At 35.8% G+C, this 25,517-nt stretch overlaps 2 protein-coding genes, 1 long non-coding RNA gene and 1 pseudogene across 5 annotated transcripts; 2 read left to right on the top strand and 2 right to left on the bottom strand.

Annotated features, from left to right (window-relative positions):
* Positions 1-463: 463 nt before the first annotated feature.
* Positions 464-2,537, bottom strand: LOC110732693 (deoxyuridine 5'-triphosphate nucleotidohydrolase-like). Its single transcript, XM_021912670.1, has 4 exons — positions 2,102-2,537; positions 1,404-1,470; positions 1,227-1,318; positions 464-851 (listed from the first exon to the last, which is right to left on the bottom strand). Exons 1-4 carry the CDS (start codon positions 2,337-2,339, stop codon positions 607-609), a joined length of 642 nt encoding a protein of 213 aa, XP_021768362.1. The 5' UTR covers positions 2,340-2,537; the 3' UTR covers positions 464-606.
* On the top strand, positions 2,439-4,191 carry LOC110732203 (annotated as a pseudogene).
* A 2,310-nt stretch (positions 4,192-6,501) lies between these two features.
* LOC110732692 lies at positions 6,502-11,571 on the top strand. The gene is made up of 4 exons (XR_002513510.1): positions 6,502-7,828; positions 7,949-8,630; positions 9,190-10,019; positions 11,121-11,571. It is a non-coding gene; the product is annotated as an uncharacterized LOC110732692 (long non-coding RNA).
* Positions 11,572-17,360: 5,789 nt separating this feature from the next.
* Positions 17,361-24,076, bottom strand: LOC110732690. 3 transcript variants are annotated; one of them, XM_021912669.1, is made up of 2 exons: positions 22,545-24,073; positions 17,361-17,483 (listed from the first exon to the last, which is right to left on the bottom strand). In XM_021912669.1, the coding sequence occupies exons 1-2, from the start codon at positions 23,589-23,591 to the stop codon at positions 17,472-17,474; spliced, it is 1,059 nt and encodes a 352-aa protein (XP_021768361.1). In that variant the 5' UTR covers positions 23,592-24,073; the 3' UTR covers positions 17,361-17,471. The 3 variants fall into 3 exon arrangements, with proteins under 3 accessions (XP_021768361.1, XP_021768359.1, XP_021768360.1); XM_021912667.1 differs by lacking the exon at positions 17,361-17,483 and adding an exon at positions 17,703-18,454 and having other exon boundaries at positions 22,545-24,076; XM_021912668.1 differs by lacking the exon at positions 17,361-17,483 and adding an exon at positions 17,703-18,021 and having other exon boundaries at positions 22,545-24,075.
* Positions 24,077-25,517: the final 1,441 nt, after the last annotated feature.

Raw genomic sequence — 25,517 nt, 5'->3', positions numbered from 1 at the left:
ATAATAACCTAAATAAATATGCAAATTTATTGAATCACTGTTCATTGATCGAATGATCGGCAGTAGTGATGTTTTACCTTATTATTGCTCAGGCATTACTAGATTACAGTAAGCCTTGCCTATTCTCCCCCCTTTGCCATGGGGATAATTGATTAATTGTTCCCATACTAAGTGTATGTTGGCATGATTCAGTTGCCCATACAACAAATGGAAGACAAAACACGATTTGCAGAGTCTAATGACAATAATTATGCTCGTTTCTCATTCTATAACCAAAGAACAGCCCGGAAGTAGTAATTGTTTTAGTACTAAACTGAGCATCCGAAATCCAAAACACCTAGCTTGAAATGCATTCTTCAACCAGTGGTGAGACTGGTGACCTGATATACGAGGCATTATTTGACACTTTCGGAACAAATGAATAAACAAAGTTAAACGAACAAAATAAAGTAAAGGAACGGTATTGGTAAAAATACTCGATTATGATGATCAATGCTCTATCATGAGCCATTACTAGAATACCAAGTTCAAAGTACAATTAAACTACTAATATACGCAAAATGGATCACAGCATTCAGCAATTTCAATGCTAATTTCTAAGCCAGTTCAAACACCAGTAGAACCAAACCCACCAGCACCCCTGACAGTAGAGTCTAAATCTTCGACCTCGAAAACATCAGGAGTTATAATCTTCTCAATGATCAACTGTGCAATACGATCACCTACTTTCACCTCGAAATCGACATTGGAGTGATTGAACAGGATAACCCCAACTGGTCCTCTGTAATCTGCATCAATCACTCCTGCTCCCACATCAATGGAGTGTTTCCATGTCAGTCCCGACCTCGGTGCTGCAAATGTTACAAAATTAAACGAGTTTCAGACAATTTACATCATGGTTGAATTGAATGTGGGCAAATAAAATGTGCCATTTAATTAGGTTAAATTTGGGCAAAGTTGAGAATTTAAAATAAAAACCAATTGAGGTCCAAATACATACAATCATAATAAAAAAAATGTAAATCAAATTGGGATTTTTCATTTATACCAAAAGAGGCAAATAAGCAGTTGAAATGTTCATTCTATCAAAAGAAAAGCAGGAAAGTTTATCATATACACAATGTGTTCGACGAAATGCTTCAAAGAATAACAACGGAAAACAGAGATATTTTCAATCAAATTATCATGTGTATTTTCTGGGAAATTAAATGAGAGAGAAAACCTACCAACTCTGGCGTAAGTTCCTTGAGGAACAGCAATACTCAAATCAGTAGGAACCAGAGCTTTCCCTCTAGCAGGCACCTTCAATTCAACCGCACTGCAAAACCATTCAATAATTTCCCAGATTAAAAAAAAATGGGGGTTTCAAATCAATAATAATATCCTAAAGAAGAGAGAGAAACCTGGAGAGATCGTAACCAGCAGAAAAGGGGGATCCTCTAGAGGGAAGAACAGCCTTATCTGAGAGCTGTTAGGATTAGTGTGGAGATAGATAAATACATGGAGACATAAGGAGATTGCATAGAAGCTGCCTTATTGTTAAGGTTCGACCAAACTTGTGAAAAGTTCGGTCGAACCCGGTTTTAAGTCAGTAGGTGCACCAGTTTTCATTTCTAGAGGAAGAGTGACCAAACCCAAGGAGGTTCGACCGAACCACCCTAGGTTCGACCGAACTCTGGGTAGGTTCGGCCGAACCTCCCTGCTCCCTATTTCGTCGCTTCGTTTTCGGCTTGTGCGATTTGCTTTAATCTTAGCCGTTGGATTGTATTTTCTACCTAGACTATATATACCTTTTCTAAGCCTCTTTGTTGAGTATTCACAAACATTTAAACACATAGAGAGGTTTTGAGAGGGTTTGTGAGGAGCATTTGAATTCTATACAATTCATGCTTGTAATTCTTGAGTTCATTCATCATCAATATTACTCCATAGTGCAAGGGTGGGTTTTTTCTCCCGGTTCTCGGGTTTTCCCACGGTAACATTGTCTTCCTTTTACTTGCTTTAATTCCTTCAAAGTTGTTCTTGATTGTTATGCTTGTTTGTTCATTGCTATTGTGGGTTGATTGCAAGTTAGTTGAACACTTTAATCCTTACAAGAGCTTCTTGACCTTGAAGAAGGAGGAATCATCGCCATTTTCATGGGGTTGAAGCTTTTGAAGTTTGGTTGAAGGTTCCTTGATTTCTGGGCTTTGGGTATTTGAGTTGTTTTCTGCCATTTTTATTATGAGTTTGTGATGAGTGAAGTGACGATTACTACGGAAAAGAGGGTTTTGTAGTTTAAATAGGGTTTGGGTTTGGGGAATTTTATTCCAAATTATGGCGCCAATATTTCCCGCCATTTACCTGTGTTTTTCAGGAGAAGTTGGTATGTACTCGATTTAACAAATCGGATACTGATGAGTTGTTTATAGGGCTGAGCATTTCCGAAAACCGCGAAAATGGTAATCTCCGATATCCAAATCCGATTCGAAAAGTTTTGATATTTTATAGATTGAGTATAAAGTACAGAGCTTTGCTAAATTAGCTTATTAACAATTAACTTTTACTTATTACATACACTAAAAGAATTTTTTATTAAATACGAAGTATATCATGTACTAAAAATAAAGGTTTTTTTTTTTTTTTTTTTAAAGATAAAAATAAAAGTTTTGAATTAAATATATTACTTTTCCTTTTTGTTAATAAACTAGTTTTAGCCTTTTAGGTTCGGGTGATACTCTGGTTAATACATACTCTTTATTTCCTATTTTCTACTTTCTACGTTTTTTTAGTTGACACCATTTGAATCAGCCCTCCAAAGTCTACTGCTATTTTGCTATTGTGGTAAGTTTAATTATTGTCATTAAGCATTTGAGCTAAAAAGTACTTCTGTAACAATTTTTTTCACATAAAGAAGCCATATGTTGCTATGTAAATCTATAAGCTCAAAAGCAACAAATTGCACCTTACTGATCTGTTGGGATCTTAATGTATGGAGCTATGATGCTAGGTGGATGTTCGCAACAACATCTTTGGTTTATTAGCTGCTCATCCCACAACACCACTCGTATCACTCTCACATTTGGAAGAAGTTAACCCGATATTCCCAAATATGTCAACAACAAAGCTCTTCATCATCTCTTCAAATCTGTGACTGGTGATCCTGAAAGGATTCTGTAGCAGACTGTGTGTTATGATCGCTGGTTTTCGTGGACGATTTCAGTTTTTTGGGGTTATGCAGTAGAGGTGTTCAACCAGCATATCCACTTGTCTGATGCTATTCGTATACAAGATACATTCACTCCATAGAAAAAAGGAGCAGCAGCAAACTACCTATACAGCACCAGGCCTCTTCATCCTGACCCATGTCGAAGATCTACGATTTTCTTTTGCATCAAGTACATTCAGAAAGAACAAAATTCATGACAAAATACAAAAGAAAATTACCTGAGAACTGCACTTATGATCCAGTAAATTCAACCAAAAAATTACAAGAGATTGTAGTACTCTCACAAAAAGTCAAATCTTAGCATCAACCAGGTAAAATAGACATCAAATTTAGCTAAAAACTTTAAATCATCTTCCTATTTTTATTCAGTAAAATGTTAGTATCAAAATGGTGAACAAAATTCAGTAGTATAAGCAAGCTGATAAAATTTAATCATCTTCCTATTTTTATTCAGTTGCAAGCACCAAGAAGGTAGTGCTGTGATGTATTACCTCCCACAACAGTTTCGAGATTGGAGCTTTCAATTAGGGAATGCAGAGACGACGAGCTCATAAGAATAAATGTATAGGATTTATAACTTCCTTATATTTCTTCCATTGCAACAAACGGTGAGGGGTTCGGTTCATGTATGGATTATAGGTCATAGGGGTTCGGTTCATGTTTTCGTGAGATGTTTTATGGATTATAGGATGCCTGTTATTCTAGGAGACGAAGCCTCGACAGATTTATAGCGGGTAATTCCTTGTTTCTCCTATTGATTAACAAGTTTTGTTTCTCATGGTGTATGTGTCAAGATCTGAGAGATCCACTCATTACACGTAGGCGGTCCCCACAATTGAAAAACATCACATTATTTTCCAAAATGCCATTATAAAAAACAAAAGTGTTTCTCATGAAAAGCAACTGGGACTCCCTCATTTATGGCTCAAGGGTTCTTGTTGCTGCCCTGGTGCTGCTGACACTCCTACTGTTGCTGCTGTTGCTCTGCTGGATCAAGAATGTCTTAATGTTGTAATTTTTGTATGAAAGTGTAATATTACAGCCATCTATTAATAAAAATATACAATTATATATATATGTTAATATTTGTATATTAATTAAAGTGAAAAAATGCAAATTTTTTATTTTTATTTTTTTAAGATTTTAAAATGGGCAGCGGTTCAAGCCTGAACCGCTTCCCATAACAGCATATGGGCAACGGTTTCAGGCATGAACCGCTGCCCATAAGAGGGCTTTGAACCGCTACCCAAAATCTAGGGAATGGGCAACCCCTTGATCCCCAGCGGTTCAATTGAAAACTGCTGCCCATTAGTGGTTTTGAACTGCTTCCCATTTGATATTTCATACTAGTGTATTATGGAAAGCTTATGTTAATAAGTGTCTACGAACACGAGGTGAATTTTTATTAAGGTCTTAATACACCGAGGGATAAGAATTGAGGTGCTTATGCACTTAAGGTATTTCTACACCGAGGTAGTTTAAAGGATTCCACATAAATATTGTTTGGTCACTATTTATTCAAGATTAATTAAATTGATGTGCCTGGATAATTATGTTAATCGATTGATGGTTGATCGTATTGAAATTATGTTTTGTTATGAGTCTCACCAAATAATTAAAATGTAAATCACGTAAGGTGAAATAAGATACGCACCAAAACTCTTCGAACATATATACCTTGAGTATTGAACATATGGGGGAAGTTATGGGGTTTTATATTTAACCATGGCTTCCTTAGGGGGTACAGGGCGCTGTACTTTTTTTATTTATTATTAAGCGCAGGGACATCTGCCACATACGTGTGGCCAGGTTTGATACTAGCACGAGGGGCATGTTTAGATGGAAACTCGTTCAATGCGTTATCCAGTAATTAATTAAATTGGAATAAGTGATGTAAATATTGTTTGTGAATTGTATCGATGTCTTCGTGTTGGAAGCGAGGGACTGCTTTTGTGCTTGTATCACCATGGGCCTGTGATGAGAAAACAGGTAAGAGTGTGTGGAATTGCTAGGATTAATATGTTAGTGTGGTGTCCTGTTATGTTTATCAGTTTATGTACTCCAACTTTGCTGATACGTGTTTTGTTTTTGTTTGTCGGCCTTGTTTACTACTAGAAAACAGGAAAATTCCGACGGACTGGTTCTGACGGACACGAAATTCCGTCGGAAATAAAATTTCCGACGGATTTATGTTCCGTCGGATATTTCCGACGAATTCAACAAATCCGTCGGAAAATTCCAACGGAATTTTACTTCGTCAGAATATATGTGCGTTCCGATGAAATTTTCCGACGGAATTTACAATTTCCGACGAATTTATAGTCTGTCAGAAAAAAAAATCTTTTAAAAACCCTAAAATCCGGACCCTTATATTTCTCCTTTTCTCTTTCCCTCTCCGCCTCTTCCCTTCTCTTTCTCTCTCCTTTTTCCCCTTTCTTTTTCTTTCTCCTCTTCTCTTTCCCACACCGCCTCTTCTCAATCTCTTAGTGATCTCTCCTTTTTCCCCTTTCTCTTTCTCTCTCCACTTCTCTTTCTCCTCTCTCCTCTCAACATCAACAACGACAACCACAACAACCAGCTACGCGTCACCTCTTTCCACCACAACTGCATCACCTCCAGCCACGCATCACCTTCAACAACCAGCCGCCGCTTAACAACCAGCCGCCGCGTCACCTCCAGCCAACAACAACATCAACACAGCCGCCGCATCAACAACCAGATCTACTTTTAATTTTGGTCAAATTTTTTGTGTATAACTTTTTTTTGACATGATAGTATATTGAATGTATAATATTTGAGATAATTGTATAGTGTAATTTTTTTTTTTGTTAAATTTCCAATTTGGTGTTGATTTTAGATCTTTTTTTTTTTGGAAGGGTTTAGATTTATTTATTTAATTTTTGGTTTGGTGATAAGGGTTGGGATTTGGTTTAGGTAGGGGTTTTGGTGGGTGGTGAGGTGGGTTACGGTTGGTGGGGTCTGGTGGGTTAGGGGCTGGTGGTGTTTTGGTGATAAGGGTTGGGATTTGGTTTAGGTGGGGGTTTTGGTGAGGTGGCGAGGTGGCTTACGGTTGATGGGGTATGGTGGGTTAGGGTTAGGTGGGTTAAGGTGGTGGGTTTGTTGGGTTAAGGGTTAGGTGGTGGGTTTGGTGGCCGGGTTAGGGTTAGGTGGGTTAACGTGGTGGGTTACGGTGGTGGGTTAGGGTTCGGTGGGGTTTTTTTTTATTTTTTTTTTCAGCATTTTTCGACGGAATTTCAGTCGGAAATTTCCGGCGGAATTGTGTCCGTCGGAAATCAAAATAAAATAGTCGTTACATCCAAGCTGTAAAACATTTTAAAAACATTAATTAAAAAGAAAATAAATAAGTTCGGAATGTATCTAAATTGCCTTAACTACGTGATTATTCTAACATCTCCTCACACGTAACCAAGTACTCTTTTACCAACCTGCAAAATAAATCAAAAACAAGGAAAGAGAGAAAACTCCCAAAATCAGATAAACTGAGTAATTCCAACTCCATCCCGTAAAATACATAATTTTAGTTCGAAAAACATTTTACACAACACAATTTCATCGACATTATAATACTAAGCCAAAATCAAGTTGTCACATAAAAATTTATTCCTTTAGTTAAGAAAGGGAAAGAGAACGCAATAAGCCGGGACTAGTCTTTGTCACCACCTACTTTAAAGAGGGTCGCGCGTAACCCCAAATGACCATTAATTAAACAGAATGTCCCTAGTGTGCACACCCCTCACTAATACCCATTGATTAGGAGGAAGACTAAACAGCAAAATATGTTAATTTAAACCAACTAGTAGCAACCATAACTACTAGTGGGCAACCTGTTCTTCACCCTTTCGGGTTTCATTTCCTTTCTTAATTTTACTGTATATTTAATAGATTAAATTGTCCAATCACATTGCACACAAGTATTGCACAAACCAATTTAATCCCAAGTAACAATGTTTCAATTTCAGTATTATTATAACATAGTCATTCTACATGACATACTAGTTACAACTCGTTTCCCAATAGGCTTTGGAGACCATCAATTACATATAATCAATCATCTTGTTCCCAAGATTTTAATTATTTTAAAAAAACTCATACGATACTAATCAATCAAATTTTCGAAAATACTTATACTAGTACACAAAATATAAAAGTATCAAAAATATGACCCCATAGTATCATACGATAATTAATGCACTCATCACATACAAGCACATACAATAAAGCGAAATAATTTTCCTAACGAGATTCTAAAGATGATGGACATTGAAAATTATCTTGAGTTGCGCTTAAATCTCAAGGTAAGTAACCTCCGAAACGTTCACCTAGTAGCCTTCGTCAACAAATAAACAGATAATATTACTAAGTTAATAATACTATAGCCTCCAACTTGTTTACATATGTAGTACGAAAGATTTTTTTTTTTAATAAAAAAAAAACGAAATGAAAAGGAAATTAGTAACCAAATGGTATGGAAAATGTAAATGGTAAGGAAATCAGTAGTGCGCCCCTCTCTCTCCTATTTTATTGAAGTCAACTAACTCTTTCAATGAAATGGTATGGAACTCCACCACCATTTCTACGGGATTGCAACCAACAATTCAGGTATGATAACTTGCTTCCCCCCTTCGCCCCTTTATTATTACTCACTTATCTGTTATTATTATTATTTTTTTAGAAAAAGGATATATACTAAGAGCAGTTTGGTGAATTTGGCAATTTCAGAAGAGGTTGTGCTAGTACGGCAACGGTGTTGACGGTATGGGTTGAAGCTATGGTGGTCTAAGATGGAGACAAGAAACGGATTCAATTTGAGTGCCAAAAGGTCGGGTTCGTCGACGAAGTTACGGGTTTAGCAATGAAAGGTGTTAATTAATAAAGATTACTAAGTCGTAAAATTGAAGCTTAATTGACTAGTTAAAGTCATCTAAATAAAGAAGGGATTATGAGTTAATTGAGCTCTCATACCTATCAATTAATGGATATGAAGGGTGGAAGAAGAAGAGTAGTTTTTGTGCCCCCCCCCCCCTGTCTCACGGTCAAACCATTTATAAGGTGGAAATTTGGGTGAGATTGAGGTTTAGATTGATGTAACTAACTATGATAAGATTAAAATTCAAATTTTTAGATAAAGTTAGCTTTCAAATGAAATGGGATTGAATTACATGCTGAAATCAGTTTCTGGAATTTATCCAAAAATCAATTTTTTTTTTTTTTTTTTTTCTGAAAATAAAAATAATAATTATTAAAAAAATTTACTATAACATTTTGTGAAAAGTTGTTTATTCAAATTTAGTTTTGAGGATGGCTAGCATATGAAGCATTAAATTAAGTAATTAATTTTCTCTCACGCTCAAAAATGCAGGTGAAGCTTTAAGCCCCGTCGCAGCTCCAATGATGTCACCGGGTATTTACCTTTTTTGCCAATTGAATTTTTGTAGAATGGAGAAACTTATATTCCCTCCATCCCAAAGTTTCCAAGACGTACTCTTTGAAAATTTAACTCAATATAGTGCATATATCATTTTGTACAGTTTTCAATCAAGGCGTACTCTTTGAAAATGTATTAACATTAAACTGACATAGTTGGATAAATGGTAATTATAACTGAAAATTCTATGGTAGTCATCTTTAAAATGACTATCACCGTACTTAATTTTAATTGGCTGATTTTTTTTAAAATTATTTTTTTTACTAAAACTAATTTTCTAAAAATCTATTTTCTTTTATCAATTTTCGAAAAAATGAATTTTTTAATAAGTTTGACCAACAAAAAAAAAAGATAAAAAAATAATAAAAAAAATCAAATTTCAGCCAATGAAATTTAAGTATAGTGGTATCAGTGTCTACCATAGAAACAAGTTACAACTAATTGTACAAGTATTACATATTTACATCAATGGTACAAAATGTTGCAAACTATATTGAGTTTAATTTTAACAAAATTATTATGTATACAATTGCAGGTAATTCTTAAGATTAAATGACGTTTCTCACAAGATTGCGATGACAGGCCATAATGTTGAGTTATCTAGATGGAGGTTTCTGTCCATTAATTTTTTATGGAGTAAAATATATATGTATAATCAGGAACGTGCTATTGGACCTTCTAAATAAAGATTTGTGTATTTGTTTGTGTGAATTTTCATAATAAGGAACGTACGAATGAGAGTTTGTATCACTTTTTACACAGAAATTTCATTATCATCACTAGTTCTCTACTGTACAGCGAGAGATTTTTTTTTTTTTCACTAGCACTAGTAGAAAAAATGAATTAGGCACCGCACTTTTCGCACCGATTCTTGAAAACCGGTGGTAAAAGAAATGGACGGGATTGGGAAAATGACTTTTCGCAACGGTTCCTATTAAATTGGTGCGAAATTGTAATCCCCCATATTTTTTTTAGTAAATAATAATTATATATATATTTATGTATACGAATATTTTTAATAATTATATGTTTATATAAAAATATTTTGGAAAGATTTCACAAAATAAAAACGAATTACTTACTTTGGGCCATGACTACCATTCTAAAAAAAAAGAGCCTATACCCTCATTTTTTTAATTATGTAAACTTCTTCCCCAAAACCCTCCTATAAACCCACCTACTGCTTTCCCTACTCCCTTTCCCTTGCTTCCCTGCCTCATTCACGACACACACACACAAAAAAAAAAAAAAACTCACCTACGCTGCTGCTCCACCGCTGCCCAGCCTGCTGCCGCCGCTGCCCTCAGCCGGAATTCACCACCGTAGCACCACCGGCGACCTGTGTTGCTGCCCGGACCGCCGCCAGTCGGTTTCCACTTCCCCTTCTCTTCTATCTTCCTCTCTTTTCTTGTTTAAATTCTTCAAAGCTTTAATCTTTATACGAATTTTTCGTTGATTAATATTTATTATAGTTTGATTATGTTTTTGAGTTGTGAAAGATTGCAAATTTATCGAGTTTATGATATATTAAGCATATAATTAATTACAGATTTTATTAATTACGAAATTAGGGTTTGAAATCTTGATTTTTCGTAGTTTTGGGCATAAAACGTGAACGATTGATTTAATTAGCTACCTTGTGTTTAAAAATATGATCCTAACTTTAATTCTTGATGAGTATAAATAATTTTCAGATTTTCAGAAAAACTGATTTTGGGTTTAAACTGTTCAAAACTATATTTTTAGAAGTCCTATTTACACTATTTGGCTATCATAATTAAATCATGCAATGGGTTGTTAAAATAGCATGTTGATGTTCTTCAATTTTATATATAATCTGAATTTTTATTGTCTTAGTATCAAAAGTAAAACTTTTGATGTTTCTAAGTGTTTATAAGTACTATAACAGTAATACAAGTATGGATTGTTGATTTCCAACTACTAATAAAATTAATTTTCAGATTTGAATTATATTGTTTTAAGGTTCAAGTCGTGGGAATTTGAAGGTTTAATTGAGTACTCATGAATCTAATTGAATCCTAATCATATATCCCAAGTTTAGATTGTTGTATTCTTATATTCTACTATTAAACTAAAATTTCAGATTTTTAATCTTAACTTTAAAGGTTTTAAACCACGTTTTTATGATGGATTTTAGGTTCTCAACATACTAACGTACCATATAATGATTATTTCAAGTGGAAATATTTATGAAGTTGTTTTATAATTCAAAACTAAATTTTCAGATTTATTATCCTACTTTAAATTTGCTGAAATTTTGCTATAAATTATATTTTCGTGATTTCAACTTACAAACTTGAAATTTAACCTTGAATTATTAACTTTGACTATCGGGGAACAATTTAAGAGCATCATTTCATTGACTTAAAGGATTTTAAAGTAGTTTGGTATTGCTGTAAAATTATATTGTTTGGATATTAACTGAGCTATTGTTGTTCTGTTTAGGAGAGGACTTCGTAGAAGGTGACTTTGGCCAACCAATTTGTGTACTCAAGGTACGTATAAGAATACGAGAAACCTTGATTTTAAGAGCATGTTTAGGGACTTGAAAAAACCTAGAATCATGCTAGGGAACTTGTGGATTGGTTGAAATTGTTTGGTAATGAGTTGTTTGATGATAAATGTGATGATTGGTTTAATTCATGTGTGAGAAATTTGCATTGATTTTTCCTTATGAGCATTATTTATGCAATAATTTGCAAAACGGGCTTAGAGGCAAAGTTACAAGGATATATATGGAATGAATTATTTTGGTTACTTGTTCATTTATATTGAAATGGAATGAGTAAAGGAAGAATTAACGTCTTATAAGACAAGGTTGAAGATTTGAGGTGCCTTATGCACTTAAGGTGTTTATACACCGAGGTAGTTAAAGGATTCAATAATAAATATTGTTTGTCACTAATAAATTAAGAATTGAATTGGAAACTTGAAAGGTCTAAATGATTGATGTATGATTGGTTGTGTTGTTTTGCATTTGAGTCATCACTAAGTTAAAAACTAGTAAATCACGTAAAGTGCAAGAAGGATGAGCAATAAAACTCTGGATTTGTGCACATCTAGAGTAATGACAAACAGGGGTTGGAGTTCACGGGATATTAGCCGTGCACTTTTCAGAGGTCGTCGTCTGATCTACGAGTCTCTTGTTTTAAATTCTTTTAAAATTATAATGAGTTAGATGAGATCTCATACTAGCTATGGACACAGAGTCGCGCCCGTGTGCCATTGGATGTTTATTAATGTCTTCTGAAAGGAGGCATAGGGTTTTCTTTATTAATGTTCCGGAATGGAGCATAGGGGGACAACCTGGTCTATTTCTTAATCCAATCAAATTAATGAAGTGATCAATACTATCTAGAGAAACTTAGTAATGAGTAACAATTGAGTCATGTGTTCGAGTCAATGATTACATCGTGAGAGTATGGAATGCTTGTTAGTATCATGCTAAGGCTCTTTACTATATTTCATAACTTATATGTACTCAGCGTTGCTGATTGCGTGCTTTTGTGTATTTCTCTTGGTCATGGCATTCGCCTTCAATGACCCTGTAATGATCCAATTCTTACACTTGTAATATTGGGGAGTAGTTTAATCACAGGTTTTGCATAAACTGACTTGCATCAGGGTGATGGGATTTGAGTGGAGCGTTGGTTAATCACTTAGCTTATTTCATTTCATAAGCTGATTTTATTTTGGCTCTAATTCTATTTGCTTCCTATTTTACTGGGTTTTGAATAAGGGTCGTTATGGTTCCAACTTGTAAGTCTAAATTTGGTTTTGATTATCAGTTTTGAAACTTACATTTTCTTTTAAAACTAAATTAGTTTTCCACTGCTGATAGTTGAAACTAGCCATAACGTTTGAACACGTGGCGGTAGCACGCTAGTAATTCTCTCACGGGTTATTAAAAGTATTTACAGGTTAATACAGGTTTTAAAGAGAGAATTATTGGGGTGTTACAGAAATCATCTTTTTCGCACCGGTTCAAACCGGTGCGAATTATAAACGAGGAAAAAAAAAGGGAGAAAGGGATTTCGCACCGGTTCAAACCAAACCGGTGCGAAATTCAAAACGGTGCGAAATTTAAAAAAAAATCGGGTTGCGTGCATTTCTTTCTTTCTTTCTTCTTCCTTTCTTTCCCCATACTTTTCCATCTCCTGTTTCCCTCTCGTTTTCCCCTTCTCTTCCACCATCCCGAATTTCCACTCCATTGAAGCAGCACCTCCTTCTCACTCCATTGAAGTGGTTTACGAGCTTTCTCACTCCATTGAAGCAGCACCTCCTTCTCTCTCCATATCTCTGGTCTCCATTGAACTCGCCGTGCTCTATATTCTCCATTGAAGCCAATTATGAGCTTTCTCACCTCCATTGAAGCAGCTTCGAGGTAAGATTTTTCTTGTGGTCTACTTAATCCCTTGAATTCATTCGCAATCTAGGGTTTGTCGTTGATTTGCTTTTCAATTTAGTAATTTTAGGGTTGTGGTAATCTAGGGTTTGTCATTGAAGCGCGCACGGCTCTACCTCCACCAGAACGACCTCCTTGTCACGGCCGCAGGGCCTTCTTTTTCTAGGGTTTATCGTCAATTCCCCCCTTTTCTTCGATTTTTTTTGTTTGATTTTTTTTTTATTATTGAAGATTTCTTGTGTACTGTGTGTGCTAGTGTGTGACTGCTGTGATTTTTGTCGTCGTTATTTTGCTGGAGTAATTTGCGATTCATGCTATGATAGAGGTGAGCAATCAATAATTGTGTTTGTTTGAGTAGATGTAGCTCTATTTTCCTGTGATTGTTGCAAACAGAACTATTCTTAGTTATAGAACATTTTTTCTAAAAAAAATAAATTGTTTTAGGATTTAGATCTTCAATTTCTAGCAATATTGTTGTTATTGCGGATACATTGATTAGTTTTAGTTTCCTCACACGTCTGATATCCAATAACTTTTTTCGTCGTGACACTTGATTGACGATTATATATTGATGTTATTGAAAGATAGGAGGAGATATTTTAATCTTTGATGTTAATAAAGATAGGAGGATATATGTTGATCTTTTGATGTTACTCTAGGTTCATTTTCTGGCTAGCTACATATGCGCTTGTAGCAATGTCTCATTATAGTGTATGTGCTGTTAATTACTATGTGAAATTCTCTAGAGGTTTGTGTACCGTTCATGTGGACAGTCTGGTTGTTGTCGTTAGAGCCAAATCTTCATGACCTCAGTGCAACATATTGGTTTCATTCTAAGTCAAACCTTATCCGGTGAATGTAGCTTAAGGTGATTGCCAAGTTTCCAACTATCCCTTCAGATCATATGGCATTCACACGTCTAGCAAGTACATATTAGGCTCCTATTTCTAAGAGTATTATAGTATTCCTTAATTCATTTTTGACTGACTTATATGTGGCCACAGCATACTCCATTACACCATGATGTCTTCAAAAATTATGATTGGTTGTAGCATTTGATTCTGAACTATAATGAAATTTGTATGTCCCCAAAAGTATGTCACTTTAGGCGCTAAAGTCGAACTTGTATTGCAGAATTTTTTTTAATAAAACTTGTAGTAAAATTTTGGTTTGATTAGTGGAGAAAGAGTTAAGTATTTGTGATAGGTCAAAACATATATTTTACTCTTGTAGGACAATGTGTTCCCTTTATTGGACTAAAGTGCGGATGCCCAAAAATAGATAATGATGCTTTAAGATGGAAAAAACTGCAAGTCGCTGGGTTTGTAGCATCATATAATATGGTAGATTTGACATCTTGAATTCTTCTTGTTGAACTATGATCCTCAATTTACTTAAAATACAGTGCAATTAGGTTATTTCATCATCTCAGGCTTCTTACACTAGTAGAACCTGTTTTCATTGCAGAACCTAGTTTGTGCCAAGAATTTGGTGATAGACAAGAGCATCCAAACAGCATACATTGAAGCAATCAGATCTGCTCAACATTTCATTTATATAGAAAACCAGTATTTCCTTGGATCATCATATGCATGGCCAAATTACAAAAATGCTGGTATGAAATTTTCAACTTCCCTTTCTTATAATCTTGCTGTTGAAGTTGTTTAGAAAATGTGAATGTTCCTGTTGGATTCGATAGGTAGTGTTCTTAATGATAACGTACTATCATTTGATACCTATGGAGTAGGCACTTAAATTCCTGGTGATGGTGATGGTGATGCTGATGCTCCACTTCCACTTGCTACTTACCCGTTTCGTGATTGCACTTCTCTGATGATCCGTAACATCCCGATTCGCCTTAGGTACTATCGATTCTCTTTATTTATTTTTCAGGTTTTATTTACAGATTAAAAGCAAAGATTAATTTATGCAGTCGGGGTGAGCTGCTACGGCTGTTAGACGAGCATTGTCGTGAGGAGAATGAGAAGCGTCGGAGTGATGCTGAGGCTCGTTCGGAGTTTGACTTCCTTTATCTTCCTATTGATTTCAAGTGCGTCTTTATTCTCTATATTTTCTTGTCTTTTTCAGGTTTTATTTCCTTTAATTGAATTTGGTTAATTAACATAGGAGGTAATTTGGGGTATGGCTTTGTGAATTTTACGACATGGGAAGGAGCTTCAAGGCTTTATAATTCTTGGAAAAGAACCACTTCGAAGAATTGCTCCTATAATTCAAAGAAGATCAGCCCAGCTAAATTTCAGGTACTGTTAGTTTGTTTAATTAATAAAGTTTGTAGGTTTAGGGTTATTGTTTGTGTGTGGAGTCAATTAATGAATTAGATCCAGAAGATTTTCTGGGTAGGAAGTGGAGATGATTTTAACACTCCAGGAAGAATGAAGAAGAATGAAAGGGAAATTGGGATTTAAAGGACCAGGAGTGCAAAAATCATTTCCCATGTAATCTCACTCAACTGATCCCCCTGATTTTACGTGTTGCAAAATCTGGGAGTCTAACTGAGATTCATGTTTCATCAATTTTTATGTGATAGTAGGAGTACTGTACTAATGGTGTAGTGGTTGTTACCACTAAACAGTAGTGTTACTGATGGAGTGTAAACTTAACCCAAATCCTTCTCCATTCCATCTTACTGTATCTCCTTCTTTCTTTGTATTTTATCAATCAACTATCTTCATTAACCACTTTGCTTTGCCTTTATTATTTATTTTCATTTAAATTGTTATTTCTCTATTTATTATCCTTCTGTATACTAGATCAGATCATATTAGTATTGTTTTTGTTACTTGTCTCTCAATCTCTTCATATAGCCAACTAATCTCTTGATGACTTAAAAAATACGTATGGTATCACATGCTAATGATCTTTCTTGACCCGGATATGATTTTATGAAATTTTGATACCTTTGCTTGATCTGAAAGCTCCTCGATTCAGTTATCTGTTTGAGCTGATAGATATTATAATAAAGTCTTCTTATTACTCCAGTCTACTCGGAGCACCCTGCTGTAATTTACTCCTACATATATAGTGTGTTTGTTCTGATTCTTTTTCGTGGTTCTGCATGTTAATTCAGCAATGGCAGCAGCAGCATAACCAAAGCAGCAACAACAGTACAACCAAGAAACCAAGACACAATGTTTGTGGATGGATTAAGAAAATGGGTAGACAGTTTCCAGCTTGATTCAGGTAGAGTTATGGCAATCTAGCTACTGTTAAGTTGTCATTTTCAACCAAAGAAATCAGGATTACTCTGGCTATTCACAAGAGAACTTGCTGGCTGTTTTTTTCTATATATAAAGATGTTGTAAATGGCATGTTCAGTTAGCCTCCTAGCCATTTCATCTTTATTTGATTTATGTCATCATCTGTTTTGTTAACATTTAGTTATGCAAACTTATGGAACCTACCCCTTTTGTCATGGTTATGATTTTCTTCAGTCAGTTTCTTTTTTCATTTGATCTACTGAATATGGAAGCTGAGTGATTATCTGTAGTTGCTGATTCCTTTCCAGAAGTTAGTACTACTGGTTTTTCCACAATATTAAACCCTGTTATGATTGCTGGAAGAATCTTTGATGTTGACAATGTTATGATCTGGTTTGCAAGGTAACTGTTAAGGTATTGCTGATTCTTAAATCATTAGAATCTTTGCTGTTGAGGCAAATTAAGGAATGACAATTGAATTTTTTTTTCTTTTAATATATAGATTTATTTCCCTTCCATTTTCTAGAACTCACAACTCGATTCTTTTCTTTTAATTTCTGTGAGAAATGATATGCATACTTTGCTATGAGTTAATTAATATTATCTCTTATCCAATTTGTGAATGACAGCAATTAACTAAATTGGACCTATCTTTATTGTTGAAATAGGTATCGTGCCATAACTAGGGCCTACTATCGAGGAGTTGTGGGTGCTTTGCTTGTGTATGATGTCACCCGGAAAGCTACATTTGAGAATGCTGCAAGGTGTTTGAGAGAGCTACAGGAGCACACTAATCAGAATGTTGTGGTCATGCTAATTGGTAACAAGTCAGATCTTCGGCATCTGGTTGTTGTTACTACTGATGAAGGGAAGGCTTTTGCAGAGCAGGAGGGTCTCGTCTTCATGGAGACTTCTGCTCTTGAAGCAACCAATGTGGAGCTGGCTTTCACTGAGGTTAGATCCATTGTATCGTCAGCAAGAAGGCTTTTGATGCTGGTGATGCTTCTGCATCGGCTGTTCCATCCCAAGGAGAGAGTATAAATATAGAAAATGAGACCTCAGCTTGGAAGAAGATAGGCTGCTGCTCATACTAGTTACTTACTATAGTAAGTCTTTGTTGTCACACCTTTTTGTTTCGCTGGGAAAAATCCTAACTGGTTGAACTTCTGCTGGTCAGTTCCGTCCCTTGAAAGAAAGAAAGAATAGGAATTTTCATTGTCTATATTATATTTTATTTTTTAGACAAAAATTGTAATATTACAGCTTTTTTTAATGAAAATATGTAATTTTATATATATGTTAGTGTTTATACATCAATTTAAGTGAAAAAAATGCAAAAAAAATAAATAAATTATTTTTTATAGGCACTTTTGGCACCGGTTTTGGAAAAGAACCGGTGCTAAAAGTTTTTTTTATAAATATTTTTGGGGACTTTTGGCACCGGTTCTATGGGAAAACCGATGCCAAAAACTGCGGTTTTGAACCGGTGCGAAATCTATGGGGTTTTAGCACCCCCAAATTCGGCCCGGTTCAAAATCGGTGCGAAATGGGGGTTTGAACCGGTGGGGAATTCGTATTTTCGCCTAGTGTAGGAAAATGACTAAATTGAATAACTCTTATAATATAATTATATAAGTCATCCAATGTTGAGTCATTGGCGGTGGTCGCAATCCATCTTACGTATGTGCTCCTAAAGAATTGGCTGCCTCCTTGCTTGCTTGACCTAGCATATATAATAAACTTATGACGAGCGAAGCATGTATCATGTTCATGAAGCGAGCCGGCAAAATACTAGTATTATACAAAACTGGTGGCCGGCACAGACCATGGTTTATATCTACGTGAGGCACACTATCATATAATTCGTACTTCGTATGTATATACAACGATACATGTATATAAGTTCTCATATATTAGACTTACCTACCAAATGTACAAAACATACGTTAAAAATTCATATCATATATACAGAGAGAAAAAGATGAAAGCATACGTAGGAACAAAAATGGTTATTATGATGGCGGGGATTGTATTGTTCATGTCAATGCAATTTATGCACTCATTAGCACAACAAAACAATCCGTTTTTCTGGGATAGGATCCAGACTTGCCGTCGAGGAGCCGAGACACCGATGGAATTCCAACAGGTGTGTTGCCCTGTCGTGTTACAAATTGTATCAAATGAGATGTCGTGTTTCCGCAGCATCAAGTCTAGTCTTAATGCTACCGATGTCGATGGCATCTCTATGCTTCTCACTGTATGCAACGTTACTGCTTCTTAAAACACAATTTGCCTGGTGGTATGTTTTCCTACTATTCTTTTATTTTGTGCCATTGTTGTATGGTCTATTTTTCACAACTAATTAGGTTTCAACCAAGTAACTTTTGTTAAGAAGTTTAATTATATATGGAGTATTTAGATTTGTAGTTAAAATTGATCTATATATACTACCCTAGTGGTGTACTACCTCCGTTCTTTTATATTCTACTCACTTACTATAAATACGCAATATTTAAGAAATTGTTAAAAAATGTGGACGTGCGGGTGTAAAATAAAGTTAGAGAGAATGTAAAATGATGAGTTTGTGTAAGAAAAAGGTAAATAAAGTAAGACACAGAGTATGTACATGTGCAATTATTGTACGTTAGAAGAGATAAAATGGTAATAATAAAAGGTATGCTTTAAATAGAAAGGATAGTGAGTATTGTATTACTTTTTTTTTTTTTTTTTTTTTTTTTGAATAGGAGTATCTTTCTCCATTATGATTAATGGAGGAATGCATGGTTTTTTTAAAGGAAAAGGGGGGATCAGACAGGGTGACCCTATGTCCCCATTGTAGTTTGTGATGGTCATGGAGTACTTCTCCAGGTTAATGAGGAAATTGGGGAAGCTTAGGAAGTTTAAATTTCATTCAATATGCAAAGCTACTGGGCTAAATCATCTTATGTTTGCAGATGATTTGATGTTATTCTGCCAAGGTGACGAGGGGTCAGTTCAGCTGGTTTGAGAAATGATAAGGACCCTGAAGACATTTGAGAAATGTGCTGGTTTGAAAGCAAATTCTGATAAAACTGCTCTCTATTTTGGTAATGTTCCTGATGATATCAGAACTCAGGTGCTGGAGTACTCTGGATTTGTGGCTGGCAGCAACCCTTTTAAGTACCTTGGAGTTCCTTTAAACTCAAGATACTTAAGAATTGCTGATTTTGATGGGTTGGTGGATAAAATGCTAGCTAGAATTACCTGTTAGTCTTAGTAGGAATTTGTCCTACACAGCAAGAGTTGTGCTCATTAATTCAGCTTTACTTAGCTTGCACACTTATTGGGCTCAATGCATCTTATTGCCTGTTGGGGTGGTGAATAGAATTACCCAATTTTGTAGAGCTTATTTGTGGAATGGTGATGTTTTGTCTAAAACTCCTCCCATAGCTTGGGATTGGGTTTGTAAGCCTAAGAAAGTTGGAGGGTTGGGCATTAGAAATTGTGGATTGTGGAACAAAGCAGCTTTTGGAAATTTTGTGTGGAAGATTGCTAAAAAAGAAGATAGTTTGTGGGTGAAGTGGGTACATTCTTTTTATATCAAGGAACAGAATTGGTAGGATTACACACCTAAAAAATCAGCAGGCTGGGCTTGGAGGAAATTATGTGCAATAAAGGATGAACTGAAGACTGGTTTTGAGGTCTGTGGTTGGCTGAATAGGGAGTATAAAATCTCTGAGGTGTATCACCGGTTGCAGGGTGAGTTTTCTGATGTTGACTGGCACTCTTGGGTCTGGAACTCCTTCAATATGCCCAAACATACTTTTATTGCATGGCTTGCCATTCAGAATAGGCTAAAAACAAGGAAGAAATTGATGAACAGAGGGGTGTGTGAGGATGCTAGTTGTCTGCTTTGTTGAGGACCAGAGGAGGACAGGGATCATCTATTTTTTGATTGCCCTTATAGCAAGAAATGCATCCAGGCTATAAGTGCATGGATGGGAATCACAGAGCACCTGTTCTCTATAAACGACACTTGGAAGTATTGGGGGAGTGTAATACAGGATAAAATTCAAAAAAAGTGTGCTCAGGCTGCCTTGATTGCTGCTGTGTATCATATATGGCTTGCCAGGAATCATGCTTACTGGAAGAAGGCTATCATTCACCCAAAGTTCTTGTGCAGAGCTATACAAACAGAGTTAATTAGTAGATTTAAGAAGTTTGTTAATAATTCTTGGAGTAGAAAGCATTGTAAATGGCTTCATCAACTTAGCGTTTGTAAGTTGATAAGCTAGGCTTGTTTTTGCTGTTTTGTTCGTTGGTGTTGTTTTAGCCTAGTTTTGTTTGGTGGTTTGTTTGGCCTGTGAGGATGTTGTAGTGTGGGTGAGGGCTTGCCCTCTTCGTTTTCGGTAATAAAGCTGCTTACTCACCAAAAAAAAAAAAAAAAAAAGTAGTGATTGAGAATGCTTGAGAATGTGATAGAAAATGAACAGGAGACTAGAAGAATAGATAGAGAGATAAGTGAACCTTGATGGTTCAAGGATTATGTGGTGGAAATACCAAGCAAGAGGAAACAGGAAAATCAAGATAATCAGCGACATCTTCCTTGACATGTACCAGAATTGCTGACTCAAGTTTATACTCTTGAACTCTTCATAGTACACTGCTTCTTTAAACAATGTTCTAAAGAATGAAGAACCAACATGCTATGATGGAGAGAAGCTATGAGCAAAAAATTGAAGGCTCTAGAAGATAATGAAACTTGGGACTTGTGTGGCATCCCTGAAGGATGCAAAGCAATAGACTGAAAATGGGTTTAAGTGATATTCAGACCAGATGGGAGCATAGAAAGACTTAAAGCTAGATTAGTTGCCAGGGGAGATAAGCAAGTGCAAGGAAAAGATTACAAGCACACATTTTCTCCTGTAGCTAAATTCACTACTATGAGAACTTTGATAGCTTTAGCCACTGCTCAAGATTGAAAATTACCTCATTTAGACGTCAATAATGCGTTCTTGCATGGATAGTAAGATGAAGAAGCTTACACGAAGCCACCACTAGAGTGTACGAAAGTAGAGAATGGAAAAGTACTCTTTGTTTTGCAAGAAAAGAGAAGGAAAGCAACTGATTATTTTGGCATATGAAAAACAAAAGTTGAAGGAACAACTAGACAAAATTTATAGTGAAAATTTTGGGAGATATGAGATACTTCTTAGGAATAGAAGTGTCAAGAAACAAAAAAGGAACACTATTAAACCCATAGGGAGTTCATCCTTGACATTACACAAGACACAGGAATGCAAGACTGTCAAATAGCTAAATTCCCTTTTCCAAAGGGATAACTTGATCAGTTCTACCAGATCTCGAGGTTTATAAAAGACTCATTAGTAGGCTTCTTTACCTCAATTTGACTAGGCCAGACATCTCATACTCTGTGCAACAACAAGAAGCCACATATACAAGCTGCTCTGCATGTTATCAGATATGTGGCGGTAACATCCGACTGTAGTCTTATTTATCCCAAAACTTTAGAGTTAAATCACGGCCTATTGTGATTCAGATTGGAGAAGCTGTGTTTTTAGCAGAAAATCTCTTACGGGATGGTGTGTTTTCTTAAGAGATTCTTTAATCTCTTGGAAAGCCAAGAAGAAGAAGATAATCTCAAAATCTTCTTGCGAGGCAAAGTATAGATGCATGTCTCTCAGACAACCAGTGAGCTGAAGTGGATCCATGGAATCCTACACAGGAATTGAAATTGAGACACCTATTGATCTTATGTTTGACAATAAGGCAGCCAATTATTTAGCTGAAAATCCTATATTCCATGAGAGAACAAAAGCATCTTGACATAGATTGTCACTATGTCAGAGAATGTTCAATCAGGGCTTATCAAGAATGTTCATGTCAAATCCTTTTTGCAACTAGCAGATTTGATGACTAAGTTGACAAAGTCCCTTAGTTAACATCAACAAAATCACTTATCTTCCAAGTTCGGACTTCTTTCTAGAAAAGCTCCAACTAGAAGGGGGTTGAAGAGAATATGTATGACGACTATGATATTTTTACCTCTAAAGACTTAACCTAATGAGCATGACCAATTAAAGTAATGATTTATGAGAGAAACTGTAAAACTAACCCGTTTATCCCCTAGAAAAAAAAAACATAAAAAATTGGTAGAGCAATATAAAATATAGGATAGGTATAAAACATATGAATAAGAAGCAGCAAAGGATATGAATAAGAAGCAGCAAAGGATTAGGAACTCACAGAATGGAGGAAAGTGTAACACCCCAAGAGGGGGCCAATACTGGAGTAGGTGGATTGGAAGAGGTAACCAGCAGAATACAACAAGTCTGTTGATATGGATTCTGGTAGCGGTCCCTGTATCTCCCGGAAAACCCGAATAGAAAAGAAGCGGCGATACTGATCCAACATAATTCCTGGAACCCCCGGATCATGTAAAGAGCCAGTGACTACTGTGCAGAAAAGGGTGTCCCAAAGGTGGCAAAACCCACTGGTGCTTTCATAATAATCAGCTCCACGGAGACGGAATAATAGTTGTTCATCCTCTTCTGTTAACTTCTGCCGCACCACCCAGTCATCACGCTGCGAGAGCCCATAGTAGGTGTCACCAAGGAGAATGCGATTGGGCATATGGCGGCGAAGTTGTTGAAATTGGGGATCATTGGAATGCTCTGATTCCCATTCGTAGGAGTCCAGATGGAAGGAGAGCACAACCCCAGATGTGCCCTCCCCGACAATCCGCCCGTAAACGTACACCCTCCGGCCCACCACCACTGAGGAAACCCAGATGGTGGGAGTGGTGACGGGTGGGTCATCCAGGAGGGTCCACTCGTTGGTGGTGGGATCAAACACCTCGAAGAACCGCATGGACGAGGAGGCTAAGCCGGTGGGCCACAAAAAGGCGTAGCTAATCAGACTTGGTCCGCCGCAACTACCCAGGACGAACAATTTTCCATCCGCCGCGAACGCCACCGGGCTGGGCTTACCTGTATTCATCTTCATCCCCACCTCTAATTTCTGGGTCTTCTGCTGTTCATCAAACACATACACATCGGGAGGATATTTCTGATTGGCCTCCAACTCCGACTGCCAACTGTCGCGCTCTCCGCCCACGAAGTAAATCCTGGAACCCAGTTGTGCACTGGCCATTACTAGAGGGTATTCTGGGGCCGGAAATTCTATGATTGGCTCTATCCTTCGATTTTTCTCATCACCATTACCATTACCATTACAGAGGTCTATGGGGAAGGCGAACAAGGTATGAGCCATGCTGCTTCCAAAATGACCCATAAAAACGTACACAGTTAACAGTTTCCATCGCCGCGGTGGTTTTCACTTTTCACAAAGAGAGAGAATCCAGCTGGAAGAAGAAGAAGATTTAGACCTTTTTTTTTTTTTAAGAAGAAGAAGCAACCTAGGGCTACGGTTATTCTCCGGCGTTATGGCCGATAATCTGGCAGAACAGTGTGCATCATTAACCCTAAGCGCAGAGGAAGAAGATGTAGTGGATGTTGGAAGCGTAGAAGCAACGGATCACCAAATTAGTTGTTTGGGTCCAATTCAGCTATTACTAATTGGGTCAGTCCAAATAATTTAATTATAAAAGTCTAAAAGTAAGATTCAATCTTCTAAAAGCATGCTAAGTCAACCAAGCCCAGTCAGCATAGCAAGCCCATCTGACCTCAAGGGCCCAGTTCTCATCAATTGAGCAAAGGTATAAAAGTCATCAATTGTCTCCCCTTACATTCACTAGTTGTGGACCCGCACGCGTTGCGTGCGATTCCCCAAGTTATCGGTATTAATTAGAGTGTAATTATGAAATAATTATTTGATGTATTTGTATTTATACATAAGTTATAAGTAATTAATTTTAGAAATCTTACATCTTGTTCAAAACACGTAGCTAATCTGCCTTTATTCCGAATATTGCATTGGTATGTATAAATCAATTTTAATTTTGAGTCCCGTGACATGCACGGTAATTTTCAATAATTATTTTTTAATTTACATTATATTTAATAATAAAAATTAAGTATAACTAAGTTAATAATTTGTAAAATGAGTTTATTATGAAAGTCTATTATTAGCAAAACATATATTTGTGTGATAAATTAGGTTAAGGAGTTTATGGTATCAATATATATTTGGAAGGATATATTAAATCTTTTCTAATCTTTTTTTTTTTTGAATGAAAATCTTTTGCAATATTTTATTTATGTATAATATTTGTTTCCTATATAGGTATTAAAAAAATAATAATAATTAAAGGACACACCAGAAAATGACATGTGTCATTGCTGGTGTGTCTTTTAGTATATAGTTATTGATTATTTTATTTCCTTTTTTTCCCCTAATTTGCTTGTCGAAAATGATTAATTTGCAGAATACAAATGTGTACCTTCCTTTACAGTTCCATATACATATAAGGATCAGCATACAATTTCGATCCTTGAATGAAGTCGATGACTTCATTTACTTCGGCTGTCACTCGAAAAGGCTACTTAAGGGGGAAAAACCGGTTGATAATGTGAGTATATCTTACTAAATGAAGGTGGCTAAATCAGTTGGTATTATCATTCATAATTATTGTTTGCTTATGCAGTCTGCAGAAGCTAGCACTTCCAAGTAGGGCTGAGCATTTCCAAAAACCGCGAAAATGGTAATTTCCGATATCCAAATCCAATCGAAAGTTTTGATATTTTATAGATCGAGTACAAAGTACGGAGCTTTGCTAAATTAGCTTATTAAACAATTAACTTTTACTTATTACATACACTAAAAGAACTACTTCACCCGTATTTTATTAAATACGAAGTATATCATTTACTAAAAATAAAGGTTTTTTTTTTAAAAGATAAAAATAAAAGTTTTGAATTAAATATACAACTATACAAGTATTACTTTTCCTTTTTGTTAATAAACTAGTTTTAGCCTTTTAGGCTCGGGTGATACTCCGGTTAATACATACTCTTTATTTCCTATTTTCTACTTTCTTAGTTTTTTTAGTTGACACCATTTGACTTTTACATTATTCACAAACTACACTTTGATTAGCTTTTGTGATTTATAGCTACGATAAAACATAGTCAGGTGAGATCGTGCTTGAATCGTCTCAATTTATATTTTATTAATATCCACTTTTTTTATAATTTTACAATCTCGAAAATTAGAGATATTAATCGTTAAAATAGTGCGTTGACAAGCATGATAAGAGAA

This window comes from Chenopodium quinoa, unplaced genomic scaffold (assembly GCF_001683475.1).
Source record: "Chenopodium quinoa cultivar QQ74 unplaced genomic scaffold, ASM168347v1, whole genome shotgun sequence".
NCBI lineage: Eukaryota > Viridiplantae > Streptophyta > Magnoliopsida > Caryophyllales > Amaranthaceae > Chenopodium > Chenopodium quinoa.
This window is presented reverse-complemented; position numbering and strand designations above follow the sequence as displayed.

Excerpts from the sequence above, each read along its gene's own strand:
- LOC110732693 (XM_021912670.1), bottom strand. The coding sequence starts at position 2,339 with ATGGCGGGAAATATTGGCGCCATAATTTGGAATAAAATTCCCCAAACC. Across the intron at positions 1,471-2,101 it reads CTCCTTCTTCAAGGTCAAGA|AGCTCTCAGATAAGGCTGTT; the intron begins AGCTCTTGTAAG and ends ACTAATCCTAAC. Across the intron at positions 1,319-1,403 it reads GCTGGTTACGATCTCTCCAG|TGCGGTTGAATTGAAGGTGC; the intron begins GTTTCTCTCTCT and ends ATGGTTTTGCAG.
- LOC110732690 (XM_021912667.1), bottom strand. The coding sequence starts at position 23,591 with ATGGGTCATTTTGGAAGCAGCATGGCTCATACCTTGTTCGCCTTCCCC. Across the intron at positions 18,455-22,544 it reads GTTACACTTTCCTCCATTCT|GGCAACACACCTGTTGGAAT; the intron begins GTGAGTTCCTAA and ends GTAACACGACAG.